General features: G+C 35.9%; 1 protein-coding gene across 2 annotated transcripts in view; it reads left to right on the top strand.

The window, feature by feature from the left end:
• MALT1 (MALT1 paracaspase) overlaps positions 1-20,011 on the top strand; it is a 65,692-nt gene extending 45,681 nt beyond the window's left edge. For both annotated transcript variants that reach the window (XM_012745516.3, XM_012745518.3), the window contains 7 exons: positions 3,810-3,987; positions 4,761-4,835; positions 6,171-6,298; positions 8,570-8,719; positions 11,056-11,213; positions 12,472-12,597; positions 13,667-20,011. In XM_012745516.3, coding sequence (XP_012600970.2) covers positions 3,810-3,987; positions 4,761-4,835; positions 6,171-6,298; positions 8,570-8,719; positions 11,056-11,213; positions 12,472-12,597; positions 13,667-14,107 — 1,256 coding nt within the window. In that variant the 3' untranslated portion in view covers positions 14,108-20,011. The remainder of the gene's footprint in view (positions 1-3,809; positions 3,988-4,760; positions 4,836-6,170; positions 6,299-8,569; positions 8,720-11,055; positions 11,214-12,471; positions 12,598-13,666) is intronic.
• Positions 20,012-20,026: the final 15 nt, after the last annotated feature.

The raw sequence follows: 20,026 nt of genomic DNA, 5'->3' as shown, positions 1-20,026 counted from the left end.
TTTAAACATAAAAAGTAAGAACCAAAAACAACTGACTTATACTATATGTCCTAGAAGATATTAATAAATCAGGATAAAAATTTCTAGTTATCTTATATAGACAGCTAGAATAAAGAGTAAATATTTGGCCTGAAATCTATCCCACCAAATGCCTTTCTGTATTCGTTTGCTGCCGCTTAGCTGTGCTTGCGTGAGAATATGAGAGTCTGGTCAGAATATGACAAAAGCCTTATCTACCCTGGAGCAATCATTCAGTGCACGAAGCTCAGTGGTTAAGCAGTGGGCCAAAGCTCTGGCTTTTCTACTTACTAGCTTTATGACTGTGGTTGAGTTATTTAACTTTTCTAAGCCAAAAGGGATCTATAAAATGGATTGACCTAAATTAATGAGGTTTTTACAGGATAAGCAAGATAAAATAATTATCTCCATGCCTGGAACACTAAAAATGCTCAATTTTAGTTTATTATTGTAGTTTCCTGACAATTTAGTAAAGAAATTTAAATGCTTTTTCATCTATAGATTGGGGATTTGGAGTAGATACAATTCTACTTTAGGCCTCAATTATAGAAAAATAGCTTTCATCAGTTTTTTACATATTAAGGATCTGCCAAAGGTTTCTTTAGGGAGAAAAGGGGGAAGAAGTTTAAAGCAATAGCGTAGTAAAACAATAAAAAACTGATACATTGACATTTTGTATTTTCTGAGAGTAAAGTTATCTAAAAAGATAATAGTTGATGGGAGGAGGGGAGAGAATGGGTGAAATCATACCTAATGGGTACAACGTACACTATCTGAATGATGGGCACACTTACAACTTTGACTCAAGCAGTACAAAAGCAATCTATGTAACCAAAACATTTGTACCCCTGTAATATTCTGAAATAAAAATTTAAAAAGCCAGTAGTCGATTATAGAGATAATATAACATAGCACAGTGGTTAAGCTGGCCTGCATCCACATTCTGGTTATATGACTTATTAATCATTTTGGTTTTGTAAGATGAAAAAGTTCAGGAGGTCTTTTCTATGACAATGTAAATATATTTAACACTACTGAACCGTACACTTAAAAATGGTTAGGCCTCGCGCGGTGGCTCACGCCTGTAATCCTAGTACTCTGGGAGGCCGAGGCGGGTGGATTGCTCGAGGTCAGGAGTTCGAAACCAGCCTGAGCAAGAACGAGACCCTGTCTCTACTATAAATAGAAAGAAATTAGCGGAACAACTAAAAATATATAGAAAAAATTAGCTGAGCATAGTGGCGAATGCCTGTAGTCCTAGCTACTTGGGAGGCTGAGGCAGGAGGATCGCTTGAGCCCAGGAGTTTGAGGTTGTTGTGAGCTAGGCTGACGCAATGGCACTCTAGCCTGGGCAACAGAGTGAGACTCTGTCTCAGAAACAAAACAAAATAAAAAGCTAAGTAGATGTAAGACTGGGCAATGTCAATAAAAGCCAGTATGTGATTAAGTGTCAAAAAGTGCCGCTGTAGCATTTCAAGGGAGGAGCAGATTGAAATACGTGAGAAAGCTGCAAACCGGCTGATAACTTGTCAAAGATTCTGTACTTTTGAGATACCTTTGAGGATTAAAGTTTGAGTAGATAGAAAGGAGACATAATAACTTGAGAAAAATCATGGAAATTAAAAATAAGCTTATCTCACTCTAGAAGCAGTAAAGAGACTGGTGGGAAGTAGAGTCATATTTTGAATACTTGATAGAAGAGTATAAATTTTACTCTTGAAAGTATAATTCAGTGATTGCAGTATATTCACAAAGTTGGACATCAGTCACCACTACTTGACTTCATAATATTTTTATCACTTCAAAAAGAAACCCTTTACCCATTAGCAGTCACTCCCATTCCTCCTTACCAAGCCCCTGGCAACTGCAAATCTACTTTCTGTCTCTGTGGATTTGCCTATTCTGGACATTTCTTATAAATAGAATCATTCAATATGTGGCCTTTTATGTCTGGCTTCTCTCACTTAGCATAACGTTTTCAGGGTTCATCCATATTGTAGCATGTACTAGAACTTCCTTATTTTAGAGTTAGGTAATAGTACATTGTAATTATACCACATTTTATTTATACATTCATCAGCAGATGGACATGTTTGGATATTATGAATAATACTGCTATATGTGCATTTGTGTACACATTTTTGGGTGGGCGTAAGTTCCCAGTTCCCTTGGGTATATACCCAGGAATAGAATTACTGGATCACATGGTTATCCTGTATTTAACTTTTTGAGGAACTCTTAAACTTTCCAAAGTTCTTACACCATTTTTCACTTCCACCAGAAATGAATGAAGGTTCTAATTTCTCTACATCCTTGCCAGCGCTTATTACTATATGTCCTTTTTATTATAGCCATCCTAATAAGTATGAACAGGTATCTTACTGTGGTTTGGATCTGCATTTCACTAGTGTCTGATGATGTTAAGCATCTTTTCATGTGCATATTTGCCATTCATATATCGTCTTTGGAAAAGTATTTATTCAAATCCTTTGCCTATTTTAAAATTGGGTTATTCTTTTTGTTGATGAGCTGAAGAACTCATTCTGGATACAAGTTGTCCTTATCAAATAAATGATATGCAAATATTTTTTCCTCTTGTGTGGTTATCTTTGCCTCGTCCTTTTTGCTTATTAAAGTAGATCCACCTCCTTCATCATGATTTTCAAAAGTCTCCCTATCTGTGCTCTCTAATTTTCATTTATAACCATAATTTAATTCCTTGCTAGGCCAGTCTCTTTTTTGCTAGCTGTCATTCCAGGTTCAAGCCTTGTTAGTTTCTGTTCTCCTACCCATCATGTACCTTGCATGCTCAACTTGCTCACTTTCTCTCTGCCTTTCCAAATTCTACCCATTCTCTTAAGACCATCCCCTGTTGTTTTTACCTCACACTGATGTTCCCCTTTGCACTTCGTTCATGTCATACATTGTTGCCCTAATAACATGATGTGTGGCATTCAATTATATACTGACTTTCATCGTTGATTAATAGCATGAACATGCCTGAATCTCCAACTAGTTTGCAAAATCCTAGAGGGCAGAAACTTTGTCTTTTTCATTTCCCTCAGTACCTACATGATTATATTCAGTGCACACATGAGCTACAGCATAAATCCACAGTGAAGAAATGGGTGTATCCATTTTCTCATTTTACCAGAAATGCTGTGTATGTAAGAGTAATTTTTTTCATTTTAATAAAAATTTAAGAAAAGCAGAACCTGGATTCTGCCCTCTAGGATTAGGTGAAGTAAGTTGTCTTTAGTTCTCAAAGCCACGTTCTCCACTGGGAAAGTTGGGGCTATAATTACAATGGATTAGCTATTTTGGGTTCCCTAAGTGCCTTTTACTGTTAACTTTAACATACCATATAAAAAAAATCCCTGCTCTGTGCCAGGGATATACGAATAAACTTAAGACTGTCTCTGTTCTGAAGAAGCTCCTAGCTTTGTGTAGGAGACAGATGAGTAAAGAAGCCCTAGGCCACCTTCTTTTATATATCATAATATAAAATTGCATTTCATATTACATCATTGATTAGAATCTAATGCATTTATGAATTAGAATACACCTCAGACAGCATATTGATGTTTTAAATGTATCATTTAAGTGAAGACTGTTGACAAAATAATTTTAAATGCAAATTAACATCGACTTTAAAATTAAGTATTATTTAAATAGGCTCTCGTCAATTTGAAAAAAATAAAAGTCATAGTTTTTTTTTTTTTTTTTAACTATGCTATCTGTTCAGAGTGTATTTAGAGTTAACACTTCCCTTTTATTCTTTCTCTCCTCAGGGTTATTATATTACGCAGGACATGGTTACGAAAACTTTGGGAACAGCTTTATGGTCCCTATTGATGCTCCAAATCCATACAGGTCTGAAAATTGCCTATGTGTACAAAATATACTGAAATTGATGCAAGAAAAAGAAACTGGACTCAATGTGTTCTTGTTGGATATGTGTAGGAAAAGGTAAAATTTCTAATAATTTTTAAACAATTATATTAAAGTTAAATATCAGCCTTGACAAATTAAACCCTAAGGCAAACCTGTGATATGCTAAGAACCATTTGAGTTCATGAATTTTAGGTTATACCTTGAAACCAAAAGAATAAAACTAGAGGAAAATATATTTATTCCATTTATATCTGATTATATTAACTCTTTTCCTATTTGCCATAACACACAAGTGAAGAACTAAAGGGTGTGGGTGCTCATACTACAAGGGATTCAACCCTCCAGAATGCCTTAAGATGTCTCTACTAATCACTACAGTTACTCCCTCAGGACTTAACAACAACACCTGCAGAGTTGAGGCCTCTGGTCACTAGTCAGTCCTGGTCTTGGAGATACAGAAAGTATAGCTGAAGCAGGTGTTTGAAGATTTAGATACCATTTGTCTGCCATTGTCTTACTAAAGAATAGAAGCAATGACTACTCCCCCCAGATGTACTGTTTTTTGCTTGCTCAGCATTTACCAATTAAAATTCAATGCCAGAGTTCAAATGCAACTCCAGTTTTAAAACTAAAAGAAAAGATATGACTGTCTACTGTCTTAATAGTGTAGGAGCCCTCAATTGGGTTAATATGTAGCTGACAAGATGAAAGAAGTTTGAGTCTATAGTTTTAAATTATGTATACTAAAATAGTATTATATTTTCTCATTATGTTATTTATACTCTTTTAAGAATGCTGTTTAACTTCACATTTATATCTGCCCTTCTCTCTTTCCTTCTTTTAAATAGAAATGACTATGATGATACCATTCCAATCTTGGATGCATTAAAAGTCACTGCCAATATTGTGTTTGGATATGCCACGTAAGAAAATTTTATGTTTATGTTGAAGATTCTATTCTTTCATGTCTTCTTTTTGATTATAGGTTAAAGGCCTAGAAATATCCATGGACATCTGGGCGCAAATTTGCCTTCTTGATATTCTTGGCACAAAATTTTAAATAATAGACTTTAGCATTTTATGTTTTACTGTCTTATCACTAAGCCTGAAACCATTTAGTTCCTGCTTAAAGATTAACTCTTTATCTGGGAGGCCAAGGTGGACAGATTGCGCAAGGTCAGGAGTTTGAAACCAGCCTGAGCAAGAGCAAGACCCCATCTCTACTAAAAATAAAAATTAATTGGCCAACTAAAAATATATAGAAAAAATGAGCCAGACATGGTGGCGCATACCTGTAGTCCCAGCTACTTGGGAGGCTGAGGCAGAAGGATCACTTGAGCCCAGGAGTTTAAGATTGCTGTGAGCGAGGCTGACACCACTGCACTCTAGCCCTGGCAACAGAGTGAGATCACTCTGTCACACACACACAAAAAAAGATTAACTCTTTAGGGATGTCAAGCAAGGGGGCAGGAAAGATAAGGAGGCTCAGTCGTGTATACAGAAGTCCCATGTGGCAAGTTGCCTTTTTTAAATTTTCTTTTTTAAAATTATTTTTTACATTTGCATGGTTTACTCCAAAAAAATAAATAAATAAAAAATAAATAAAATTATTTTTATTTAGTTTTTTTTTTTTTTTTTTTTTTTTTGAGACAGAGTCTCGCTTTGTTGCCCAGGCTAGAGTGAGTGCCATGGCGTCAGCCTAGCTCACAGCAACCTCAAACTCCTGGGCTCAAGCGATCCTTCTGTCTCAGCCTCCCAAGTAGCTGGGACTACAGGCATGTGCCACCATGCCCGGCTAATTTTTTCTATATATATTAGTTGGCCAATTAGTTTCTTTCTATTTATAGTAGAGACGGGGTCTCGCTCTTGCTCAGGCTGGTTTCGAACTCCTGACCTCGAGCAATCCGCCCACCTCGGCCTCCCAGAGAGCTAGGATTACAGGCGTGAGCCACCGCGCCCGGCCTTTTATTTAGTATTGACAGATTATAATTATCTATTTGTGGGGTACAAAGTGATCCTATGATGTCTGTATTTAATGTGGAATGGTTGAATCAAGTTTAATTAACATATCTACCACCTCAGATATTTACCATTTTTTCCTCCTGTCTAACTGAAACATTGTACCCTTTAATCAACATCTCCTCAGCCCCCATCCCTGTGAGTTCATCTTTTTTTAGCCTCCACATGTAAGTGAGAACATGTGGTATTTGCCTTTCTGTGCCTGGTTCATTCCACTTCTTTATTTTGTTGTTTTCAAGGTGTCAAGGAGCAGAAGCTTTTGAAATCCAGCATTCTGGATTGGCAAATGGGATCTTTATGAAATTTTTGAAAGATAGATTATTAGAAGACAAGAAAATTACCGTGTTACTGGATGAAGTTGCAGAAGGTAAAATAAAAAATAAAGAGAAAATTACTTGGAAAAAGGAGAGAGAGAGGGAAATACACCTACTCAGAGTTCCCTGTTGGTGATTATTTTATTCTTGCTGTTATTGTATGGGTTTGGAATTAGTGTTTACTTTATAAAACAATTTTTTTCTGTGATGTTTAACAACACTCCTGCTATTTAATTTCTTCCTTCCTTCCCTGTTGACTCAGCTGCACGCCATCTGTGCAGCATTACTTAGACTACAGGGCTGACCCCAGGCACAATTGTGAAATAAGGTTTAATCCTCAAAGCTCTACCTTGTTTCTATACCTAGTGCATTGGTGCTGCCAAATCTGCTTATTTGCCCAAAAAGAAGTCCCATGAGCAGTCTCTCCCAGGGTTCAAAAGGACTTTACAGAAATTTTGAGACCCTGCTAGAAAAAGCTGAGTTCATTTTTTTCTTGATGAACTTAGTCAGTAGTTTTAAAATCCTGCTTTAAGGATATCCAAGTGCAAGATCATATTCATAAATATCACATATATGCTTGAGAAAGAAATGGATGTTCTCTATAGTTATTGCATGTAGAACTCTATATATGTCCATTAGGTTAGGCTTATTAATTTTTATTGTGTTATTCTGTACTTTTGCTGATGTTTTTTTCTCTTTGATCAATCATTGAGAGAGATGTTGAAACCTCCCAGTTTACCAATTTTTTCCCTGTAATTGTATCAGCTTTTACTTCATATATATTGTGACTGTTTTATTAGTAGTATAAGTGTTTTTAAATGTTTATATTTTCTTAGTGAATTGTACCTTTTATGATTATGTAATGATGCCTCCATCTCAAATAATGCTTTTCATCATTTGTTTAATATTAAGAGAGCCACACCAGCTTCCTTGTTGACCTGATATGATAGTTTGAAATTTAAATTGGTATATATCAATATACATTAATTTGTATCTGAAACATATTGAATGAAAATAGTACGTTACAAAAGCATGCACATAAGATCTTTATTAAATTCAAAACCTGAAACATTGCACATACTATTTATGAATACCTATACATGAGTAAAAATTAAAATATGCATGGGAATATACACACTACATTGGGTAATGGTTACTTCAGGTCAGGGGAGAAGAGTGGTGGTGCTTTAACCAGATGGGTGGTTTTAACACATTATTTCCTATTTTAAAAATAAAGATATTGGGGGTAAATGTGGCTGCTTGTTTTAACTTTTTTCATAGATATGCAAATTATCATGGCTGCTCTTTTAGTAAAGAAATACACTTTTAGTTCTTTGTGGATTTTAAGGCCTAGGATATTAGGGATCTTTAAATAGACTTATGGAAGATAAAAGCTAGGAAGTAACCTTTAAAAGTGAACTGGTCCAGGCCGGGCGCGGTGGCTCACGCCTGTAGTCCTAGCTCTCTGGGAGGCCGAGGCGGGCGGATTGCTCAAGGTCGGGAGTTCAAAACCAGCCTGAGGCCGGGCGCTGTGGCTCACGCCTGTAATCCTAGCTCTTGGGAGGCCGAGGCGGGCGGATTGCTCAAGGTCAGGAGTTCAAAACCAGCCTGAGCAAGAGCGAGACCCCGTGTCTACTATAAATAGAAAGAAATTAATTGGCCAACTGATATATATATAAAAAAAAAATTAGCCGGGCATGGTGGCGCATGCCTGTAGTCCCAGCTACTCGGGAGGCTGAGGCAGAAGGATCACTCGAGCCCAGGAGTTTGAGGTTGCTGTGAGCTAGGCTGACGCCACGGCACTCACTCTAGCCTGGACAACAAAGTGAGACTCTGCTTTAAAAAAAAAAAAAAAAAAAACCAGCCTGAGCAAGAGCGAGACCCCGTCTCTACTATAAATAGAAATAAATTAATTGGCCAACTGATATGTATATAAAAAAAAAAATTAGCCGGGCATGGTGGCGCATGCCTGTAGTCCCAGCTACTCGGGAGGCTGAGGCAGAAGGATCGCTCGAGCCCAGGAGTGTGAGGTTGCTGTGAGCTAGGCTGATGCCACAGCACTCACTCTTGCCTGGACAACAAAGCGAGACTCTGTCTCAAAAAAAAAAAAGTGAACTGGTCCAATAATTTTATGTGTTTGTTCATTGCTACATCCCCAGCATCTTAAAAAATATATGGCACATAGTAGGTGCTCAGGAAATATTTGTTGAGTGAATGGATGATATTGAGAGTATAACCTGATTTGTAGGAAAGTTTTTAGCCTAAATATTTAAAACATAATAAAAGAATCAGTGGTCTTAAAAATAATATTTACTTTCTTTTAGATATGGGGAAATGCCACCTTACCAAAGGCAAACAAGCACTAGAGATTCGAAGTAGTTTATCTGAGAAGAGAGCACTTACTGATCCAATACAGGGAACAGAACATTCTGCAGAATCTCTGGTGCGAAATTTACAGTGGGCCAAGGCTCATGGTATGGTAAAGTCTACTGTTTGGGGGATCTTTCTATAATATACTTAACATTAAATCATTAAATTTTTTTCTTCTGAATAAACAGCTTTTCTCCCAATTTTATAGTGAAAATATTTTGACCTAGTAGGCAGATCCAAAACTAAACAAATGTTTTAAATATGGATATTACACTGATTTATTTGATGTTGGAAATATCAAATTATTTACCTTATTAGTTCCACCATTGGTAAAATCTAAATGATCATTTTATAATGGATTAATTTTGCATTTGTCTAATATGAGTCTCCTAAATTGTGACCTGTTGAAGTGTGCAGCTGTCAAAATCAGCCAGGTCTGTGTTCTGATCAGTCTCTATCACTTGATAAACATGTTACCTATGAAATGGGGATAAGAAATAGTACCTGCTTTGTAAGGTGGTACAGATCGAATGGGAGCACATTTGTAGAGACATGCATGGTGTTCAGCAAATGCTCTGTGCTCACAAATGTAACTGAACTTGCTCTCGGACACTGGAATTGGTAGATTGAGTGATCAAGAGAAAAGATGAGATAAAAATTATATCTGTAGCTTAATTATCATTCAGTAATTCCATGTGATTTAGTGAAAAAATAAGTTTAAATTGTTGACTGAAATAAACATTTTGGATTTTCTGTGAGTCCCAAATATCTCTTCTGTAAATTTCTTATTATATAGATAATTGAAAAATAATTGTATTTATTGGGCTTCTATAAACTATCTTTATTTTCAAAATAGTTTTTGTTCTCTAAGATATATTTTTGGTAAATTAATGTTTAAGCACATTAAATGTAAAATACCATAAATATATTATGTTGCCATTCCAGATTACTGGATAAGTAATTGAAATTGAATGTATTTTCCCTAAAAAAGATCTAAACAACAATAATAATAAAAATACAGTGGTACCAATCAACAGTGAACAAAACCTTTTATAAAATGAAACTAAAAGATCAGGTAGTATTTGTAACAAATTTAATATGTAGGTAATTTTTTAATAATAGCTCATACAAAATGATAAGAGAAAAACATTAAGACTCCTTCCTCGGCCGGGCGCGGTGGCTCATGCCTGTAATCCTAGCTCTCTGGGAGGCCGACGTGGGCGGATCGTTTGAGCTCAGGAGTTCGAAACCAACCTGAGCACGAGCGAGACCCAGTCTCTATTATAAATAGAAAGAAATTAATTGGTCAACTAATATATATAGAAAAAATTAGCCGGGCATGGTGGCACATGCCTGTAGTCCCAGCTACTTGGGAGACTGAGGCAGCAGGATCGCTTGAGCCCAGGAGTTTGAGGTTGCTGTGAGCTAGGCTGACGCTATGGCACTCACTCTAGCCTGGGCAACAGAGTGAGACTCTGTCTCAAAAAAAAACAAAGACTCCTTCCTCAATAAATAAGTAAATGATGCTAAGTTCAATCCACACGGTTAAAAATAAATTAAGAATTAAGAAAGAAATCTAGCAAATGGGGAATTTAAATAGTAATTAAGGAATAATTAAAACTATGATGATGTATTTCTGTCTTTTTTTAATCCCACCAAATAGACAAACACTTTAAAAATTGATATTATCCTTTTTGGGAATGTTATAATGAAACTAATATTTTTATATTCTATGTAAATTGAAAAAAGTTTATCCCATATGTAAGGAACCATTACATAGCTAAAGTCAACATTCTAAAGCATTAAATATGTGTATGAGAGGCCAGGCGAGGTGGCTCACGCCTGTAATCCTAGCACTCTGGGAGGCCAAGGCGGGCGGATTACTCAAGGTCAGGAGTTCGAAACCAGCCTGAGCAAGAGCGAGACCTCGTCTCTACTATAAATAAAAAAGAAGTTAATTGGCCAACTAATATACATAGAAAAAATTAGCCGGGCATGGTGGTGCATGCCTGTAGCCCCAGCTACTCGGGAGGCTGAGGCAGGAGGATCACTTGAGCCCAGGAGTTTGAGGTTGCTGTGAGCTATGCTGACGCCATGGCACTCACTCTAGCCTGGGCAACAAAGTGAGACTCTGTCTAAAAAAAAAAAAATATGTGTATGAGAAATACTGATTACAATAGAAAAACAGTAAAACATAGAGGTAGTACAAATGTTCAAGATTTAGCAGAATGGTTAAAGGTAACAAACTATAGTGTAGCCATTAATTTTGTGTGTATATGTGTGTTTAAACAATATGATGTTGGTTATATGATAGTTTTAAGTAAAAGAAAGGCTCTAACCATATTCTGCCCCATAAAAGGTATTTTATGTTTATCATCAGAAAACTTAACAAGCACTCTTTAAATAATTTTTTATAAGTTATTCTTACTTTCTTTTTCAGAACTTCCAGAAAGTATGTGTCTTAAATTTCAGTGTGGTGTTCAGATTCAATTAGGATTTGCAGCTGAGTTTTCTAACGTCATGATAATCTATACAAGTATAGTTTACAAGCCACCTGAGATAATAATGTGTGATGCCTATGTTACTGATTTTCCACTTGTAAGTCTCTCCTTTTTTCCTTTATTTAAAATGCAAAGATGTATTCTCACTTATTAACACTTAATTTTTAAAAACAAAGTTGATATATCTTCAGTAAAAATGAAGAAAAAAAAAATAAAAAAAAAAAAAAAAAAAAAAAAAAAAAAAAGAAAAAAAATAAAAACAAAGTTGATGGAGAATATGAAGGAAATATGTATATATTTATATAATTGTGTATATGTATGTTTATTTGTAGTTTAGTATCACTGATCATAATATTTAATAATTACTGATCAAATATAGAAATAAGTTCACTCAGTAAGGATACCTTTAATTTCTCATATCCTAAATAGAAAATCACATGTGAAGAAATACAGTGTGCAATACATATGTCAAGAATAATTTCCTTTTAAAAACTTTTGTTTCCAATATGTTATTATAAGTTATGTCTTATTTGGCAAGTTAAGGCAGTATACCAGAAGAACAGAAATCTAGCTCTATTTTTAAACATTTAGGTATGATATTTATTTTATGTTGGTCTAAAGAAGCCAATAAATAGAACCCCTCTTTCCTACATAGGTGTTACAAGCTGAGAAGTAAGCAGGGAGTAAGACAAACAGAAACCCAGTGTATCACTTTTATTACTGATAGAGGCTTCACGGAGGACACTGCTTCGTGTGAGAGCAAATGGTCTAGCACCAAAGCCCAGAGTTCGATAAGTCGGCCCTGCACCCCAGTCACAGCAACACTGGACAGGGATAGGCCTCCCAGGGTGCTGGGCAGGGGCAGAGACTGGGGGCTTCTCTCTGGAGGAGCAGAACACCTCCTGCTCTTGGCCAGTGGGTTGGCCATAAAAGAAAAGGGGAGAGGTTGCCTTTGGCATGTCCATTATTTTTCTTAAATATCCTAATCATATATATCCCCCTGCACCTTCCCAAAAGTGACGATAAAGAGGGAGAGAACCCAGGAGTCACACTAATGGGGCTCTCTCCACTGAAAAGGAGACTTGAGTAGGTTAAGAAGTGTTCCTGGGAATAGTTTGAAAGGAAACTCTCCTTTCAGAGCTCACTTTACTTTCTAAATGGCTCAGTGCAGAATTGAGTGTTCCTGTTATAACCATATAATGTTGGTTTTGTTGTTTCTTTAATCCTGGGTTAGGGGTAACCTACTCAGACCAAAATTCATGAGAGAGCATATATACCTGTTAGGATTTCTTATGTCATAGACTGTGTTGTGACTGTCATTAACTTCATTATTAACATTCACTGATCTTTCACAGGACCTAGATATTGACCCAAAAGATGCAAATAAAGGCACACCCGAAGAAACCGGCAGCTACTTAGTATCAAAGGATCTTCCCAAGCATTGCCTCTATACTAGACTCAGTTCACTGCAAAAACTAAAGGTTACTACTTTTCCTGTTTGTGGCTACTGATAGAGAACTTGATGGAACTGGAAGTTCAATTTAGCATAGACCATAGATGTGCTGCTACATTGGGTAATAAACTGAAATAGAGATCTGCACTGGGTCTCATCAGTTCCTCTTTTTATATTCTGTCCCTGATAGTGGCTGCAGGACTTTTGTGTGAGAGTATATGTGCTTACCTTCTATACTGTTGAAAAGTTAGGAACATAGAGCATATTCTACTTTTAAATATCTTAGTATTTTCAAGTAATCATTTCCTAGTTTTGTGACTTTCTACAAAACACAACAAATTAGAATTAGAATTTCTTTTCAATCTTTTTTCATTTCTAGTTGACTTACAAAGGAGAAGCTAGTTCTACATGGTTGAGCATCCTAATAAAAGCATATCCTTACAGAAGTTGAGTTTTTAATTTGTTCATAGCCGCATGACCATAGAATGTATGAGCCAAAACTCAGGAAATAGAAAGGGCCCCATTGACAGTTACATAAGGACAACGGGCATAAATCTGTTGTCTCCCTCTTCATTAGCTCATCTACTTCAAGTCTCCTCTTCTCTTAGAAATTTAGCCCATTATCTGATTCAGTTATATTTTCTAACTATGATTGTGGATGATTATTTATAATATATTAAAAATAACTTAAACTTTTGACCTAGGTATAAAGCCAGATCATTTTTTATTGAAGGATAACTCCCCATCTCCTCCAACAATAAGGACAGATAAGTCTCCTAAGCCCCACTGCTTAGAAAATACCTTTTCACTGTTCATAAGGAATAGAATATAAGATCTCTGTGATTTCTATTTATAGTAGTAAGGACTACAATTCTACTGAATTCTTGAGTATTGAATGAAGGAAAAAGAAGATAAATTGAGTATAGCTGGCCTTTCTTAGTTTAGGGTAGATGCAAAGGATACCTTGATTTGGAACCTGGGAAAGATGGATGGGTGGATTTTTGTGTTGGGGTGTGTGTGTGTGTGGAATAATATTTTAAGGTTAATATATCTTCACTGTTGATGTAGATAATGAACCTCATTTTTTTCCTTTTTAGGAACATCTGATCTTCACAGTATGTTTATCATATCAGTACTCAGGATTGGAAGATACTGTAGAGGAAAAGCAAGAAGTGAATGTTGGGAAACCTCTCATTGCTAAATTGGACATCCATCGAGGTTTGGGAAGGAAGACTTGCTTTCAGACTTGCCTTATGTCTAATGGCCCTTACCAGAGCTCTGTGTCCACCCCAGGAGGAGCAGGCCATTATCACTCATCTCAAGACTCATTCCATGGCGTTTACCATTCGCATATGGGTAATTCGAATAATGTTATGCCTTCAGATAGTTGTCATTGCAGCCGGACTCCAGATGCGTTTATTTCCAGTTACCGTGCTCACCATTATTCATGCCAGTTTGGCAGAAGTAATGTGCCAGTAGAGACAACTGATGAAATACCATTTAGTTTCTCTGACAGGCTCAGAATTTCTGAGAAATGACCTCTTTGTTTTTTGAATTTAGCTTAATTACTAGATGCCTCATATGAAATAGTACTGTATCTATATAAAGTCAGACAACGTGAAAAGGCAAATATGAATATGTAGAGAGAGAAAATTAGTAACAGCTGGTTCATAGCAAACTCAGGCCTTTGAAATGTTGGCATTACATCATTTAATCACTTTTTAAAGATTTTTTGAGTTGGTTGATCTGTTTTATAAGAATGAAGTATGGGTGTATATGTGTTTATGTGTAAATAGCAAAAATGTTTTCATTTGGACTACTCTGAAGTAAGAGCAGTGGGAATGGCATTATCATCAGATACGTGCATTGTATTTTTAGCACCAGAAAGAACCTTGCTGATGATCAGGCTTAACCTAATTTTACTAGTGGGAGAAATAGAGGCATCTAAATTAGAGGACCAGAACCAAGACCTCCAGAATTCTATTCTAGTGTTTTTTCCACTACACACTGCCTTCCTGACAGATTCTGAGACAGGTAATATTTTTGTAGATAGATTAGAATATATTTATATATGTGTAATATATAGATATGCATATCTGTGTGTTATCTCAAGGAATGTACAAATTTATTATGTGATTATAGGATTTTGCTACAAGTGTCAGTTAAGAAGTTTGTGTATAAATCTTTTTTTTTTTTTTTGAGACAGAGTCTCACTTTGTTGCCCAGGCTAGAGTGAGTGCCGTGGCATCAGCCTAGCTCACAGCAACCTCAAACTCCTGGGCTCGAGTGATCCTTCTGCCTCAGCCTCCCGAGTAGCTGGGACTACAGGCATGCGCCACCATGCCCGGCTAATTGTTTCTATATATATTAGTTGGCCAATTAATTTCTTTCTATTTATAGTAGAGACAGGGTCTCGATCTTGCTCAGGCTGATTTCGAACTCCTGACCTCAAGGAATCCGCCCGCCTCAGCCTCCCAGAGAGCTAGGATTATAGGCGTGAGCCACCACGCCCGGCCTGTGTATAAATCTTATGTAGAACAGGCTGAAGTTTCTTGTTTGTAAGATTATAATACCACCGGAGAGGTGAGGATTTCCTGTTTGTCTGTGTTAAAGCTAAATAGCAGAGGTTAAGAATCAAAATATAATTGGATAATTTTGATAGCTACTTATCTGAATCTTCCCAACATTGGAAGTGTTTTCCTTGATAACATGTATTTTGTTCTTGAATTTTACTGGCCTTAAGCAATAGTATCCTTATCACCATTGGTTCTACCTAAAAGCAAGCTAAAAAGGTAACTGACAATAACAACAACAAAAAAAGATTGAATTAGTAATTTTTAAAGTCTCACAAAGAAAATCCCAGGCCTAGATGGTTTCATTGCTGAATGCTACTAAACATTAAAATTAACCTTGATTCTTTGCAAACTCTTCCTAGAAACAGAAGAGCGAACACTTCCCAACTCATCCTTTGAGGCCAGTGTTCCCCCGATACCTAAACCAAACAAAAATACCACAAGAAAACAAAAATATTCCTTACAAATATAGGCACAAAAATCATTAACAAAATACTAGCATACTGAATCCAGCAACATATAAAAAGGATTATATGTCATGACCAAGTGGGATTTATCCCAGGAATTCAAGGTTGATTTAATACCTAAAAATTAATTAAGTGAATATGTAGTCAATTCTCATTATTCACAGTAGTTACATTCTATAAACTGACCACAAACACTGAATTAGTGAATATGGAACCATTGCTTTTAGAAGTGTATGTGTGTTTACATGTCTCACATAGATTATGAACTTGAATCTCTAAAAACAACTCATCCTGGTAGATTCCATTCTATTTTACAAAAGTGAAAGTAAGGTTCAGAAGTGTTAAGTGACTCACCTGAGGCCATCCCAATAACAGGCGGCAGAGTTGGAATTTAAACCCAATCCATCTGGCCCCAGAATGAGAGTTTCTTGTACTGCACTGAACTGCCCCTGCCATCTCCATCCTCCAGTCATCTCTCTACCAGAGCTGAAACAAGAAAGCAAAGTATGTCTTTGTTTGACCTCAGCTGGGAACATGCATATTGGGTGACTCAAATTTTTCACCAGTCTGCACATGTCCATGAATGACTACAAAGTGCCACAAATACTGATTTGAGAGTTAAAAATTTTAGTTAAGTCAGTAAATGCACAAATACATAATCATAAATAATGAGGATCAACTGTACCATATTAATAAAGCACAAAACCATATTCATTGTCTTAATAGATGCAGAGAAAGCATTTGATAAAATCTAACACCGTTTTATGATAAAAACACTCAACAAACTAAGGATAAAAGGCGTCTTCCAAACATGTTAAACAAAACATCTATGAAAATCCCACACCTAACATCATACTTAATGGTGACAGACTGAAGGCTGAATGTTTTCCCCTTAAGATGAGGAATAAGACAGATGTTCACTCTCACCACTTATGTTCAGCATTGTACTTGAGGTTGTAGCCAGGGCAATTAGGCAAGAAGAGAAGGAATAAAAGCCATCCATATTGGAAAAGAAGTAAAAACTGTATGTATTCACAGTTGACTTATACTCATATAGAGAAAATCCTAAGGAACTAATTTAAAAACTAATAAATGACTCCAAGGTTTCAGGATATAAGATCAAAATACAAACATCAGTTTTATTTCTATACTAGCAACAAACATTCTGAAAGTGAGATTAAGAAAATTCTATTTACAGTAGCATCGAGAAAAATAAAATTACAAAATAAAATAATACTATAAAACTTTACTTTCTTCCTTATCGAAAGAAATTAAAGACAATCCAAATAAATGAAAAGATATACATGTTCATGGATTGGAAGACTTGACATTGTTAAGATGGCGATGCTGCCTAAATTGGTCTATAGACTCAACACAATTCCTGTCACAATCCCAGCTGGAGTTTTTGCAGAAATTGACAAACTGATGATAATATTGATGTGGAAATGCAAGGGACCCAAAATAACCAAAACAATCTTAAGAAAGAACAAAGTTGGGAGGATTTGCTGTTACCAATTTAAAAACTTACTAAAATAAGACAGTGTAGGCATATGGATAGATATATAAATCAAAAAGAACAGAGAATCCAAAAATAAACCCGTACATTTCTGACCAACTGGTTTTCATCAAGGGTGCCAGTACCATTCAATGGGGAAAGAGTTGTCTTTTCAACAATTGATGCTGGGACAACTGGTAGCTACATGCAGCACGAAAGGGTCCTTACCTCATACCACATACAAATTTTAACTCAAGATCGTTCAGAGTCCTAGATATAAGAGGTAAACCTAGAAGAAAATGGAGAAGTAAATCTGTAGAAAGAAAATGTAGAAGTAAATCTGTAGAAAGAAAATGTAGAAGTAAATTTAGGCTAAACAATGGTTTCTTAGATACTACACCAAAAGCACAAGCAACAAAGGAAAAAAATAGGCAAATGGGACTTCACCAAAATTAACTTTTGTGCATTGATGAACACCATTATTAATAAATCGAAAAAATGGCTCTCAGAATGGGAGGAAAATTCATAGTTCTGATAAGGACTCGTAGTACCCAGAATACATAAAGAACTCCTATGAAAAGGCACATGTGCGCGTGCTTAATCGTGGCTACTGTAGAGCAGCACTGTCCAGTGTGCGTCTGTGGGGGTGGAAGTGCTCTGTGTCTGCACTCCCCACGTGCCAGCCCCGAGCCTTAGCTGGGTGTTGAGCAGTTAAAATACAGCTAGTGTGAGGAATGGAATTTTTTAATTTTAGTTTTATTTAAATAGCCACATGTAGCTAGTGGCTTCCATAACGGACTGTGCAGGTGTCTCAAATGGAACTAGAAGATAGGAAGGGTAAAGAAACGTTTTACCTTTCACTTTATGCCCTTCTGTATGTTTGAATTTCTTAAAAATCTAAGCATGTATTTAGAATTTTTAAACGGGCTTTAATTTTTTTTTTTTTTTTTTTTTTTTTGAGACAGAGTCTCACTCCGTTGCCTCGACTAGAGTGCCGTGGCGTCAGCCTAGCTCACAGCAACCTCAAGCCCCTGGGCTCAAGCAATCCTACTGCCTCAGCCTCCCAAGTAGCTAGGACTACAGGCATGTGCCACCATGCCCGGCTAATTTTTCCTATTTTTGGTAGGGACGGAGTCTCGCTCTGGCTCAGGCTGGTCTTGAACTCCCGAGTTCAAATGATCGTCCCGCCTCTGCCTCCCAGAGTGCTAGAATTACAGGTGTGAGCCACCTCGCCCAGCCTAAACTGGCTATAAAAACAAGAAGAATGGTAGTTTTTTTTATCAGCCATGTTTTTATTTTACTTGAATTTCTTAGGCCAATTTCTTTGTAATATTAGGATAGGATTTACACAAACATGGAATTTAGGAACAGTAATCTATCAATACCATTTAGAATGTAAGAAAGAAATTTGGATAGCAGAGGCTTGAAAATTAAAGGCTCACCTAAATTCAAAGCCAATATTTGATGCTGAGGAAGGGGGTTGGTTATATTATTTTCTGGAAGGTAATTTTTAAAAATTACAAAGTAACAATTATAAATTATGTTTTCTAATAAAAGGAAAACCAAATATCAATACATGGGATCATTTGAATGTAAAACACTGAATTGTTATTTATCCTATGATAAATAGGTCAAAACATACTTTAGAAAAAAAGTCTTTCAAGAATAATAGCACAGAAAAGTGCTAGTGCATTTAGTCATTGCCTTCTTCCTTTATCTCTAGCATTTATTACTTTTCACATCTCAACTTGCACATGAAGCAACAATGAGGTGGCCTCTTCAGTAATAACAATTTTTGGACTTAACAAATTCAAGAAATTCAATCATGTAACCAGAACATAGATCATTGACATATATATTAGCATAAGTGTAATATCAGGATGAAATCTGATTTTTTGTTGTTTACTTTTAAGGTTTTTTTTTTAAAAAAAACAGATGGCCTAATATACTTGTTTCCTGTTACTTGAACATTCCCCTGACGCTTAAATACTATCATTGCTTTCAACTGTCAGCTGATGCCAAATACTCAGAATTTTTACACTGCTTTTATGCATTTCATCCTGTTTCTCAGATTGACACTGGCATTCAAATTCACAGTTTGATATTGTGAATTTTATCCAGATCTAATTAAAGTATACTTTTTATTTCTTGCCCCTTGGATTATATGACATTTCTCAAATTAATAAAATACTAGTAAGGAAAAACATACCCAGAACATATAAATGTGTTTATAAATGTACGTATTTTTCCAAGTTGATTGCACTAAGAATAAATACTTCAGCATCAGACACAAAGTTTGTCTTTGCTATGGAGAAGAGGCTGAGACAACTCCAGGTTTCAGTATTTACTAATAGCGTGGCTGGAAGTGTGTTACTTGTCTTTGTTTTTATTTCCTTACCTGTAAAATGATGATATAACATCAAAGGGCTTATAATACACAGCTGGCAGGATGAAATAAGATCATTTCTATAAACTACTGGCTTTGAAAGGATCAGTGTTGCTCTTCAAATGTGGCATTCTCAAAACCTTAACTATAAACAGTACAGAGTGCATTTGTTATTAATGTACTTTCTGCAAAGCACTGTCATAGTGTTGGCAATGTGTATCTTTTAAAGTAAGTTGCAATTGAATTTTTTCACTCCAAAATCACTTGTCAAAAAGCATGCACATTTAAAATCACCAGTTGTTAGTGTTATTTAAGATATCTAACCCCCAAAACAGGTCAGAGGTCATTTACTGAAAGATTAACAATGTTTATCTCTCATGGGATTATTTTTCTTTGTTTGCTTACCTGTATGTTTCCCAATTTTACCCAGTGAACAACTATTGTATAATTTTAAAATATAGATATGCATAATTGTATAATGTAAATATGCTAAGCTTCAATAAATTTGTTTTTAGAACACATTTTTAACTTTTCAT

This window comes from Microcebus murinus, chromosome 17, assembly GCF_040939455.1.
Source record: "Microcebus murinus isolate Inina chromosome 17, M.murinus_Inina_mat1.0, whole genome shotgun sequence".
Taxonomy (NCBI): domain Eukaryota; kingdom Metazoa; phylum Chordata; class Mammalia; order Primates; family Cheirogaleidae; genus Microcebus; species Microcebus murinus.
This window is presented reverse-complemented; position numbering and strand designations above follow the sequence as displayed.